Here is a 13810-nt window from a genome sequence, read left to right on the forward strand (position 1 = left end):
TGCTGTACATAGCTTTGCAAAGTACTGATTTGCCCCTTTCCAGAGATGTGTACTTTGGGAGAAGCTGCCTTATTGTGTTTTCTGAATGAGAGAAAATAGCACATACATGAATGAGCCTCAGCACTGAGGGAATGTGGATTCACAAGTAATTACAGGCCTGTGTTTCCCATTGGTAAACAGAGGAGAAGGGAGGATCCAATGCATGTTATTCTGCTTTCCAGTCTCATGGGCTTGAGTGAGAGTTTCCTCCTTTGGTTGTAGTATGAGAGTTCTGCTTCCACTGTGCCTTCTGCTAGGGGCTGCTGAGTAAATTACAATTTTACCATGGGAAATGCTGGAAAAAGCTAGAACCATTTCAGACTTTGTCCTTTATGAAGTGTTTTGCTCTTCTGGTGAATTCACCAGTACTCTTGTACTAGTAATCTCTTCCCTAAATACACATTCTGTAGGTACACGTATAATTGTTAGATGTAGCTGCACAAATGCAAACAACTGAACGTATCAACATAGCCCCTCTTTGACATGAAAAAAATATTCCTTTCTGCATATTTAGAGACAAGGGGCAATGAATAAGCAGCCTACCGGAGGATTGTCATTGCCCAGACAGTAAACTTCAGATCTACTTGGCACTTATTCTGTACTCCGTCACAGACTGTTCTTTATTTTCCTCCAAAATACACCAAACCATAAAATACTTACACACTAAATTTAATAACTCCACATTATATAAAATATAGTAACTGAAACTGGGAATTTTGATGCCAATTTGAACTCCAGACATTGTCTAGACTGCTGGAGTTGTGTATGATTCTTGATTGGTTGAAATGGTGCAAGGATAACTCAATAACATTTGTAAAGAATTATAAGAAAAATAGAAAAAAGGTGTATTTTGCTAAGAAGAATTTCACTCTTAGAACTAACAGAAAGGTAGAGTGAAAGAGAGTGAGAATCTGTGGCAGTCCTGCAACATTCAGAGCAGTCTACTGCATGGTTGATCAAGATGCTTTGGAAACATTTCAGATATAAGAAGGAAGCATGTAAAAGCTGGGTAATTGGAAAGAATTCAGTCATGTAGGGACAGGGTTAGGAAAGTCAAATCTAAAGCTGAATCTAGCAAGGGATTTGAAGGATAACAAGAAGGTCTCCTGCAAGTTTATCAGCAAGAAAAGGAAGAATAGAGCATATGCACATCTGTTTTGGCTGAAGTGGGGGACCTTGTGGCAAAGAGTCAATGCCTTCTTCACCTTGGTCTTTATCAGGAAGACCATTCTTTAGCAATCAATTTTGGTATAAATAGCATGGATGTTCCCTGGAGGTGATGTGTTACATATCTTTGGGTTGGTGGTATTGCAAAGCTGTTCGCCATTACCTTTCAAAGATCATAGCTACTATGGACTGGAAGAAAGGAGAAAGTCGTTTTCATGGATAGCAAGAAGGAGGATCTGGCCAGTTAGTCTTACCTTAGTCATTGGGAAGGTGATGGGGAAAATAATCCTAAAAACCATTTCCAAACATGTGAAGGGCAAAAAGGTGTTGGGAGTAGTCAGCATGGATTTATGAAGGGGTAGTAATCCCTGACTAACCTGATAGCTAACAAAAGCAATTGCCATGTTGTGCCCCTGAGGAGAAACAACCTTAGCAGGCTGACCATTAGTCCACAAATGCCCTTGCAGCAAAGAATGCCAGCAGCTTTCCCAGCTGTATTCCAAAGACTTGTCAGCAGATTTAGGGTGGTGATCCTTACCCGTGGATTTGGTTGTTCAAGTGAGCTTCTCAGTCTACTTACTTAAATTTGGCTTTCTCAGTAATTGAAAGTATATTACTTTTTTTCTCCCTAAGCCTCAAGAGATCTATAGGTAAGCATGAGATCCTTACTTGTGAATTATGGAATTAAAGGTTTAGTTAACTGTTCTAGAAATAGATTAAAATAGGTTAAAATAAGACTGTTAAAGAAAAAAAAAAAAAACCCACCTAGAAAATGTAATTCAAAACATGATAAATGTGCATCCAGGATTTTATGTGCCATCCAGTAAAACAAAATTGAGGCCAATATAAACTTGAAATGTAGTGCAACTACTGAATTAGATTAAAGCATGTACTCTCTATATCTGCAGCAATAGGAAATGCTATAAAAAATCAGGAATGCTTGGATATTCAGTTAATAAGCTTCTGGGTTTATAATGCTGTACTATGCAGAATCTGCAGCATCTGTGAAATTGTTGCTATATGTCTGTACAGACTTGAGTATTCCTGCAATGACCGATCACTTTCTAAAATAACTAGTAATTTAGAAAAAGTTTAAGAATGGAGTGGCATTTTTAGGCTTTTCACCTCCTCAAAGAAGGGGATAAATGTAAGGATTCTAAGAACTTGCTCTTTGTGAACACGTTTGTGTAATACTGATATTTCCTGAAAATGCATGTTTACAGCTTCGTGACCTGGTGTGAATCGTTCCCCAGCTTTCCCTACAGAGTCACAAGCTTTAACTTGTTCTGTGTAGGCTCTGTTCTACCAAATGGAGCTCCTAGGAAGTCTGACCTCATCACTGGAACTTATTTAAATGTTCTCCAAGGGGAAAAAATTAAAAGTGCAGTAAGTAAAACACAGAGGGTTTGTTATGACAAGATTAACTTGTATGTTGTTTGCAAGAAAGGATCACTTGAAGTTTGTAGCAACGTTTAATATATTTTTGTTATATGATGCTTCTGTAATTTCCTCAAGTGATTGATCAACAGCTATTTGCATACTAGCACTAGACAGAGCTAGAGGAAGAGTTTTCTCTATTGAAATAAAGCATTTCCATAGGGAAATTCATTTCTAATGGTTTATTTTGGACTTGTTCAACACAGACTTCACAGACTGGCCAATGCATCGATTGCCACTCCTATTTAGTTGAAACCAAGACCAAGATCTAAATAACTGTGGTGAAGAAGATCTTGCCAGCTGAGCGCTTTGACTGTTTGTTATGTTTTGTATTTTTCCTTTCTTTTTCTGTAAGATATCTGCCATTTATATTCTTTTGTCTCATAACCATTGAAATGTAGCTGTTTTAAATTTTTCCCCTCAGAGCATGTGTGCTTTAAAAGGAGCACCTATGAAGCTCCAAACAGTAGCTGTAAAATATTACTCTCTTAGCTCTGCTGTGAAATAAAATCCAGATCCTTAGATATTTGCCCCCAAGTCATGAGTCTATGAATTGCTTTACCCTTTTTCTGTGTATTAAACCTTTTTCATTCCCTGATTAATGAGTAGACAGACTGAAATCAACATGTTGTGTTGGGATGGAAATTATGAGCGTAAACACTTCAACAGCAGCTAAAGTTTGTTCTCTCATTTTCAGCCTGATATTGTTTATAACTAAGATACTTTTTTTTTTATTATTTTTTTAATTCTTAGTGTAGTTATTCATCCTGGCATGGCAATATCCTGTTAATTTTTTGATACATTCTCCAACCACTGTTTTTAAATCAGTTTGCTAATTCAACTTCACCTTGTTTCCAATATATTCTTACTATGGCAGTTTATCCACAATTTGATGTTGGTTCATTTTTTATTGCCAAATAGAGGAATCTGAAAGTCAGATTTTTGTTTAGCTTGACAGTAATGGAAAATCTGTGTCCTCAACATAGGCTGGAAGGGAACATGGGGGAAAAACAAGTTTGAGGAACTGCATGAGCTGTATGATTGCTTTCATTTGTATTAGTTTCACCTAGGCTAGAATCCATTCACATAAAGGAGCCCCAGAAATACATTATATAAAATCACTTTGGAAGAACATCCTGTTTTGTTATTACACAAAAATTGTGTTGCTTAATCACAGACTAGTCTTGCGGTAGGAAGAGGGGGGAGTGTGACCAGCTTTCCTTCTGAGCTTGTGGAGAAATGGTTTCTCAAAGGTATCCAGACATTCTGTTGAGATAACTCGTCAACAATGTCAGGCTGACCATATGCAACTTGACACTTTTGTGATTTCTCAGCCACTGATTGCATTTGCTTGATCAGTTGTTAGCGTTCAGTTCTTGATGATGCTTATTTTATCAAGATACTCTTGAAATTAAAGCTGTGTTTTGTAGTCAATACGATTATATTAGTTTTCAATTTCATTTTTACTTTGGTCATTTTTAGATGTATATACTGTTAGCCATTACGTAGTTCTAGGTTTGGTTCTAAATTTCATATGTGAGACTGTATGATAGGGAATCCTCAATAAAATCAAAATCCTCAATAAAAATGCAACCTCGAGCTGAGCGGCTGATTAAGTTTTTATTCTCTGGAGATAAATTTTCTCTTTATTTTGACATAATTAATGAAATATGTGTCGGGATAAATGACAGTAATAGAAGCTGCTGTGCTGAGATTGTCAGGAAAACCAAAAGCCTAGAATAATCAGGTCATAATTTAAATCAAAATTAAGAGTCTCATTGCCAAGTTTTGGTAATAATAAAAGTCATTTTTGATCTACTGAACACTTGGAATATTTTAAGGGGCTCTGAGTAAATCGGAGCTGTGAGTCTTTACCTTGCAACATAATGATTGTTATATCTGCCTGCAGCCAAACCTGTGCAGACTGTGAAAGTGTACCTCCATGATACTGAAAGGGAGAGGGATGATTTCATTTCTGTACCTAACTTTGAGAGGTCATATAAATGGAAAGTGCCACAGGAGGATAATAAACAAATGCTGTCTTTTGAAATTTTTTTTTTCCTTTAATATTCTGGTCTGTCAACAACCCAAATACTAATTATTTTTTTTTGTAAATGGAGGTTTAGATACGCTTTCAAATGCAAACATCAGACTTCAAAGCAAAAGAGATGCTTTCAGTGTGGCAGGAAGGATAGATCCTTATAAATTTTTACTGTGGAGTCAGACCATATTCCATCTTCAACAGTGATATAGGAAAGTCTGTAGGAGCAGCATGCAAGTTTGTCCCTTTGGTGACCCATTCTCCTGGTACTTTCCCACAAAATATTAAAAGGGACTCTATGAAGGTGTTGTTTTTGACTTTATATAGTTATTTTTTTTTAATAATTGCTGACACTGTCTGCCTCTGCAGTCCCCTCTGACAGCAAGTTTCATACCTGCTTATTATCTTTGTTAAGCTAGTCTTTATTTGTCACCTTTCACAATGACACCCAGCATTTAGTTGGCATTTATGGCTGTGGTAGAACACTGAACTGAGGATTTTAGAGGACTATCAACTATGACTTGAAGAAGTCTTTTCTCCACTCAAAGTTCATGTGAGAATGTTAGTGAGGATCACATTATTCTTCCCTAATCAAGTAATCTTATACTGACTTGGACTGAAGGTTATCTTCTACACGTTAGACCACCTGTTCAGTTTTAAAACTTTAAGATCTTTACAGTTTACGTGAAATTTAACCACAGATCTTAAGATTTTTCTGTATGGTCCTTCTTTGGGTCAATGAAGTTGAACAGACTTGGTCCTAGTCCTCATTCCGTGGGAATCCTATTGTTAAGACTTTTTCCAGCAAAAAGTGAATTATAAGTCATACTTGTGCTTCCTATTGCTTTAGGTCCATAAAAGTCCCCTTTTTTTCAATTCCATTCTGTTACTTTCTTCAGTAATCTTTATTGGGATGCCTTGTTCTGAAAACACAAGTCAACTGGATCTTCGTTTACCCATACGCTTCCATGCCACTCTGAGTTCCTGCCAGTAATAAGGCAATATTTTCCTTTGCAAAAGCTCATTGATTTCTTCCCCCCAGATATGTGTGGGCTCAGCAATATTATTCTTCCACTTGGACTCTTCTATGTTACCAGCAATGGAATTTACTATTAGTAGTCCTTTCAGGATCTTCAGAACTCAAGGGTCAGTGCCATCTGAGGCACATGACTTAGTGATTCAGCAGGTCCAGTATTTCCTATGCAATGTTGATGTAGCTACTCTGATGTTAGAAAGAGGTGTTGTGTGAGAAGCTGACTCATCATCTTCATCAGTAATGATGGATGCCAACAATTTGCTGAATTTCTTTGCTTCCCTTTCTTTAGTACTCTTTTCATACCTCTGTTGGAAAATGATCCTGGCAACTGCTTGGCTGCCTTTCATCTCTCAAAGTATTTAAAGGATGTTTAGGTCTCAGCGTGTGCATCTGTTGCAAGGTGATCTTAAAATTCTTCTTCATCCTCTTAATTTCCTGTTTACATTTAACCCGCCTTGTTTTATGGCCTTTCCGGTTCTCTTTTTCATTCTGTTCATTTTCAGGCATTTCCTGGTGTTGTCTTCTGCAGTCTCCTGACACATTTTGAATAGCACATGCCGTTACATACACTAAAACAAGGGCAGGGTTTTATGCTTAATTATTCAGCGTTTTCACTTGCAGTTGCCAGTAAACTGCAACAGAGAAAGTTCACTGTTAGTTACTATAGACAGGTCACTATTTTCTAAGTTCAAAATGTTTTCTCCTTTCATAGGATCTTTCTTGAAGGAACAGAATTACAAATTTTGATTTTGGCACAAATGTAAGACATCACAAAATGAGTGAATCAGGAGTAAGGCGGTGTAGTTGAGTCTCTTTGAAACAAAACCAGTTGTTTCTGAATATTCAAATATTAGATATGGAAGATTTAAAAATCTGCTGATATGAAAGAAGATGCCTCAAAGTCTTTTCAAGATCTAGATGTGCACAAATCCCATTTATTATTATCATTCAGATTACTGTGATGCAGAGTTGCATCCCGCGTTCTTGGATTGTTGACTATAAATTTAAACCTTCTTAGCTGTATAAAATGCAATATGATAATTACATTTCTTTAGGAAAATATGCAACTGTGGAGTACTGTGATGTGATTGTAATGCTGTGCATCATTTTTCCAATTGTTAATGGCTAAAGTAGTAGAGATTGTTAGCTGTTAATTCGGCCTTGCATTGAAGCATGTCCAAGCTCATTGGTAACTAAGGGAAACTGTACTGTGATGTCGTTCATATTAACTGTGAGCCTTTGTTGTACTCATTAACCATGTGCCTTTATCATAGCTGCATACCTCTGGAGGGATGTTGTATTACTGGGTTGTACAACTGGCTGAATGGGGAAGCTGGAGACTGGCAAGCAGATGAGCAGTGATTCTCTAAATGTGATAAGTAGTATAGAACTGTGGGATGTGCACCTTTTTGTCTCTTCTACATTGCAGTAGGCAAGCAGTTAATATAATTGGCAACGATTATTGCTTATGCTTCAGATTTAATGTCCAGCTGAGATTAATTAGAAGAAGGTTTCTCAGAACAGTGGGATCTTGGAGCACTGCTCCACCTGCAATTGTGAGAGAGAAGGTACTGAATGCTTTCTTCTGATGTAGCTATATCCTGATGAATGTTTTTAAAAAACTTTACATGACCTGGCTGTACGTATTCAAATTCAGTACCCTGGGAGGCCCCATCCAGTCTTAAATTCCTGTAAGTGTTGTGGCTTTTATGTAGATGCAGGAAAGCCTTATTAGCAGATTAACTAACGACTCATTCAGCAGCCGGGGGTTTTCTGCACGTTTTAAAAGCTAAATAAAGTTAATTAAAGATACTGGGCCAAAGCTTTAGGCTCAAATTTGGAGTCTGCAGCTGTGGAATTGGCTATTTGACATGCTTAAGTTTCAGTCCAGAATACATATTTGTGGTAAAATGTAGACTTCAGATGTATGTTTCATGAGGTGCTTACATTCCTCAGGGAAATATTTATCAATCTGGTATTTTTCTAGCATTTCAATACAAAAATACATTCTACAGAGCCTGCACAGTTATTTGATTGTGATGAGTTAATTTCAAGGGGCTAAATGCAAAATGGATTTAATGTAGAAGCTCTTGGTTTGAATTTAGGGATAGAAGTGGTCTAAGAGATAAATAGAAATAAGGAGAAATAGGCATTTCTCTTTATTTTTTACACCTTTCGTAAGTGCAAAAATGGCATGAAAGAATAAATTTCATTTTTAGCAAGTAATAAATCAAGGTCTAAAGAGGTTTAATATTCTTTGACCAGATTTTAAAAATTCCTGATAGTATGCAATGTAATATTTATGTTCTGATTTTCTTAGAATGTTTAGTGTGTTTCAGTGAACACGGATTTCCTTCCATTTGGGAAGTTTTTTTCCCTAAAACGGTGCTTACTATGCAGGTGAATTATTGTTTCCCTTGACAAACACAGAAGCCATCTAATCCCATCCTGTGTGATAACTGGAAATCTCAAGGAGCACTGCAAAACTCAAGTGCTGCATGGCTACACTAAACAGCTTTGAATATGTGCTTGCAACTGGATGCTTGCTAACTGATTAAATCTATTTATGTCATGTAAAAATAGCTTATCTTTGGGCCTGGTCAGAAAATTGCAGGCAGTATGAAGTTGTGAGTGTCAAGCATGCTCTCCATTCCTTTTCAGTTGGGAATTGCTACTCTTTAGCTCGAAAGGAATGGCTGACAGGATGCCATGTTCTGAACCACTGACATGTAAATGCAGCAAAACTTTCATCCACAGTATCTCCTCTGAGAGGACTGCCTTTTAGAGAGCGTTAATTCAATTGCTTTGTGGTCATTGGGCTGTATTCAGAGTTTATTGCATTAGAAATATCTAAATGAAGGGTGAGATGTTCATAGCAATGATGCCTCTCATTCAAAGGAAATGGTAGGAGCGTTTCAGTGCTTTCTGGGTTTTCCGTATTTTTATTAACTTGCATTGAAGTTAGGGCAATTTTATACATCATATGAGACAAAAATGTTTATGAACTTTAAATCAGGTCAGATTAAGCCTTGAAAAGTCTAGAATAACTTCAGATGATATTTATATCATGTTGTCTAGAAATTGTATTACAAGATTTGCATCGCATTTCTGCAGTACAAATGGGAAATCTTATGCATTAGAGACCATTTTGGAATATAATATCCAAATGCACTTACGATTTCTCATACTCTTTGCAAGCTTGAAAGCTGAAGAAAATGGATTGCAGGATTCATGCCATTAACTAGCTGTGTGGTGTCATTTTGTCTGATTAAGTGGAGAATTATGTCATCAGGTTGATGAATCTCACACATGGTGGCTAAAGCTGTGTGCGCAGCTAAAATGCAGTAATTTGCACTTTCTGAATTTCAAGGCATGGGCTGTACATATGCAGGGTTCAGTTTGGAATGGAATGGTTTGGATCTGAAGCACAAGTCTTATGAGGAACGGCTGAGGGAGCTGGGATTGATCAGCTTGGAGAAGAGAAGGCTCAGGGAGACCTCACTGCACTCTACAACTGCCTGAAGGGAGGCTGGAATGAGGAGGGGTTTGGCCTCTTCTCCCAAACAGCAAACAGGATTCCAAGGAAATGGCCACAAGTTGTATCAGAGGAAGTTTAGGCTAGACTTGAGGAAGAACTTTTTCTCTCAGAGTGATCAGGCACTGGAATGGCTGCCCAGGGAGGTGGTGGAGTCGCCATTCCTGGCAGTGTTCAAGAGGCGCCTGGATGCAGAGCTACGAAATATGGTTTAGTGCTTGTGGTAGCAGTGGCGATGGAAGGACGGTTGGACTAGATCCTGTAGGTCCTTTCCAACCTTGTGATTCTGTGATTCTGTAATTGTATTTGTACGCTGGGTGCGTGCTGAAGACCTTAGTTCAGCAAGGTACTTGGAGTCATGCACAACTTGCATAATTCCTATGCTTGAACGAGACACTTTTAAGCACCTTGTTGAATTATGGCCCATGTGGTGATCGTTTCTCCGCTCAATGGAATCAAACTCTGGCACTGGAAATGACCTCACGTGGGTTGGTTTTAGCATTTGTCTGCGTTGTGCCACCACCAGTTGGCTCTTGCTTTAATTTGTGGTTTTGTAGCTATCCAAACACTTGAATTGTGTTGTGGTGATCTTCACAACAATTATATGCCGCTTGATTGCCTTTCTGTTTTTCATGCAAAATTAGCATTGTTGAAAAAATAGCTGTGCTTTTTGGTTGCCCATAGAGTTAGTCTCAATTTAATGTGAATAGTTAGAAATCTATACAATATTTGTAACATAAATAACAGAAAAAAAACCTAATAACTTTGATCTATATGCTTAGCTATTTAGATATGTACTTACCTTGTCTACTGTATTTTAATGTTTTTCAGACAAGTATAAAAGAAGGATTACTACTGAAGCAAACCAGTTCTTTTCAGAGGTGGAAAAAGCGTTACTTCAAGCTTCGAGGTCGTACCCTTTACTATGCTAAGGATTCGAAGGTAATTCAGTGATACTAGCATCTAATGCCAAGCACTTCAATTTTGCTTAGGTTTATAATTAGAATATCAATAGTTTAATGATTTATTAGTGATTGTTTCAGTAATAGTAGTATTGTGCATAAGGAGCAGTATGCTCAATTAGCTTTGATTAAGGAAGACATGATATGTCATGATTTTTATATTTGGAAGTCAAGTTTATCACTGTTCTTTTAACTTCTTGGGTTATTCAAACCAACTATTAATTAATCTTCTGCAGTTGTTCTTAGAGGGTGGTTGGTCTCAAGCAAATCCATGACTTCAAAAAAAAGTACAAATGGAATAATGCTTAGAAGCTATCTCATAAACTGCATTAAAGCTCTTCAGTTTTGATCTCCATATTGCTCTTAAAGGGGTCAAAGTGGTTACACAAAATTGAAATAGGAAGTTTTACTGCCAAAACTTATTTATATGGGGAAAAGGTGTTTCCTATCAATTGAAATTTGTAGTGGAAAATTCTGGGGTGGGCAGAGTGGAATGCTTCTGTCCTGTCTTGAAGGCATTTCCTTCCTCCACCTCATGACTGGAATGAGAGCATTTTGCCTTGCTGAAGAGGCTCAGATCGTGCTGTTCCATAGCAACGGTCATTACTTTTTCTGTATCCTGTGGTGTTGCAGCATCTGACTGGAGATGTAGGTGACGTGCTTCAGGTCTCCATCAACTTCTCTAGCCAATCCTCTTAATAATATTCTGTAACTGAGGCACTAAAACCTCTCTTTCTATGACTCTTGACTATGGGTACATACTACACACTTGTACGGCTGTGACGAATCAAGGAAGATGTAGTCTCTGCAGGGAGTCTAGCACTGAAGTACATGTGCTATTACACTTTTCTGCATTTGTTGCTACCCCAAGCAGTTTGTAAGTCTTAAAAAGCACCACAGATATGAGCTGTGAAAATGGCAGTGTTATCTGTGTCATAAAGATGAGAAAAGGAGGAGCAATGAGTAGGCAGTTGCATGAATACCCTGCAGCACTGACTCCCCAAACTTGCTAAGTCTCACCAAACACTGATTGCATGCTGGATCATAGAGTAAGCAATTATTTTATTTCTACTTCCTATAGCATAAAAGAGAAAGAGTGGGGTATGATTAAAAAAGAGCAAGGCGATTCTGTTAGTCACAGAATCACAGATTTACTTAGGTGGGAGGGGACCTTAGAGATATCTAGCTCCAACCCCCTGCCATGGACAGGGTGGCCACCCACCATCTCAGGCTGCCCAGGGCCCCATCCAATCTGGCCTTCGATGTCTCCAGGAATGGGGCATCCAGAACCTCTCTGGGCAGCCTGTGCCAGCACCTCACCGCTCTCCAACTAAAAAATTTCTTCCTATCATCTAACTTAAATCTCCCCTCTTTTAGTTAAAGCCATTCCCCTTTTTCCTATCAGTATCAGACCATGTAAAAAATTAATTTCCCCCTTCAAGTACTGGAAGGCTGCATTGAGGTCTCCTCAGATCTTTCTCTTCTCCAAGCTAAACAAGCCCAACTCCCTCAGTCTTTCTCCACAGGGAAAGTGGTCCAGCCTTCTGATCATTTTCATGGCCTTTCTCTGGAGGATCACATTCCTCCTGTACTGGACCCCCAGGCCTGGATGCAGTACTCCAGACGGGGCCACACGAGGGCTGAGTAGAAGGGGACAATCCCCTCCCTTGCTGGCCACCCCTCTTTTTGATGCAGCCCAGGAAACTGTTGGCCTTTCAAGCTGCAGATATGCACTGCTGACTCATGTCCAGCTTTTTGTCCATCAAGACAAGTCCTTCTCGTCATGGCTGTTCTCAATGACTTCTTCTCCCAGCCTGTACTCATATCTGGAGCTGCCTCAAACCTAAGTGCAGTATGCATTTTGGGAGTCACTGTTCTGTGTTCTCTTAGTTAGCAAATAGAAACATATTTGGTGGTGAGGTAGGAAGTTCTATCACCTCAATAGTGTTTTCTGTGTTTTCTTTTTTGCTTTTATTTTGTTTTTATCTTCCAGTTGGAGTGGACATGAGGAAATGAAAGCAGAGAGTGTAAGCATGCTTCACATTGGATCCACGCTATATTTAACATTTCTGTGTTCTTTTCCATTCACAGTCTCTAATATTTGATGAAGTTGACCTGTCTGATGCCAGCGTAGCTGAGTCGAGCACAAAAAATGTCAACAACAGCTTCACGGTATGGAACCATTATAATATTGGTCTTGAAAGCTGCAGATAGAACATTATCAGTAAAACAGTAATCCTATGAATACCTTCTCATTGTCCTCTGTTTGGAAATGAAATGTCCTTTATTTGAAAATGACATATTTCATCAGCTATTGATAGCTTTGCAGATGAATTTTTTAAATGGAATTTGGAAGGTTAGATATCTATCTATTAGGTAACATTTACATCAAAAGATGCTGGTACAAGGCATTAAAAATTTATCAAGCTTTGATATTAGTACTTTTGGTTCTATCCTGTAGTTTGTCTTTGAAGTGGCGTGCTAGATTGATTCAAATGTAATTATGTTATTGCTTTAATTTCCCGTAATATTTTTGCTATTCTGTCATATTGAAGTCTATTCTATAATTTTTTTCACTACTGATCATATCCTTATTTTAACAATTTCTAAGTTACGTGAAAAAAATGGCCTCACAACTGTACCTTGACTCTGATAGTGGTATAAGAAGTAAGAGTCTTCATAAATCCCCAGTTTTGTAAGTTCACAAGTGTGTTCTGAACAGAGGTCTTGCCATCTATTGTTTAAGTGCATGTCTGGAATTAAGTGAAAATGTTGGACACGCTTTCTATGCTGGGAAGGTAAATTCTTTGAACAAGAAAAAGCAATGGGGAAACAAATTATAGCAGTAACTGCAGCAGTATAATTTCTCTTAAACTACATATCCCTACATATCCCTTATTCTCTATTAAAAAGCAGATTTTCTTTTTTCCTGAGGATTTGTATTATCACAGATGGTCGGTGCTGTCAGTATTATAATTCAAGGTGGTCCAGTGCAGGGCTCCTTGAAGATTTGTCAGCTCTTCCTTGTGCTAGTACTTACCAGACAGCCACTGAAGCATTCAGAGAACTTAAAAGATGTGTTCACATCAGCCTGGGCAGCCCAGCGTGTTACAGAATCATAGAACTGTTTGAGATGGAGGGAACCTTTAAAGGCCATCTAGTCCAACTTCCCTGCAATGAACAGGGACATCTACACCTTGATCGGGTTGCTCAGAGCCCCATCCAGCCTGACCTGGAGTGTTTCCAGGGACAGGGCATCCATCACATCCTTGGACAGAAAGAAGACATTCTGAAATCCAGACAAAACTGTTATGTCAGTATAAGTTTCTTTGCTGACAATTAAAAAGATTAATTTAATGTTAATTAACAAGCCTAATTTGACTGATGGCCTCTGATGAGGGGTGATGGTGTGATGTACTAGCTCACCTTGCAAAAAGGTCCTTCTCACTGCTGGGAAGCTGCTTCTGTCTGTCCCTGTACAGAATTACAGCTGTCAGGCAGGTATCAGGAAAGCTGAGGAATCAGGAGATGTGCAAAGATCATGAGTTGACAATCCCAATAACTGTGACTGTAACTTGTTATTCAGGAATACT

General features: G+C 38.3%; 1 protein-coding gene across 1 annotated transcript in view; it reads left to right on the plus strand.

Annotated features, from left to right (window-relative positions):
* Positions 1–13810, plus strand: part of DGKH (diacylglycerol kinase eta) — a 163174-nt gene that overhangs the window by 69090 nt on the left and 80274 nt on the right. The window contains 2 exon segments of the mRNA XM_048932685.1: positions 10087–10197; positions 12309–12389. Coding sequence (XP_048788642.1) covers positions 10087–10197; positions 12309–12389 — 192 coding nt within the window.

Source organism: Lagopus muta, chromosome 1, assembly GCF_023343835.1.
Source record: "Lagopus muta isolate bLagMut1 chromosome 1, bLagMut1 primary, whole genome shotgun sequence".
In the NCBI taxonomy this organism is placed as follows: domain Eukaryota; kingdom Metazoa; phylum Chordata; class Aves; order Galliformes; family Phasianidae; genus Lagopus; species Lagopus muta.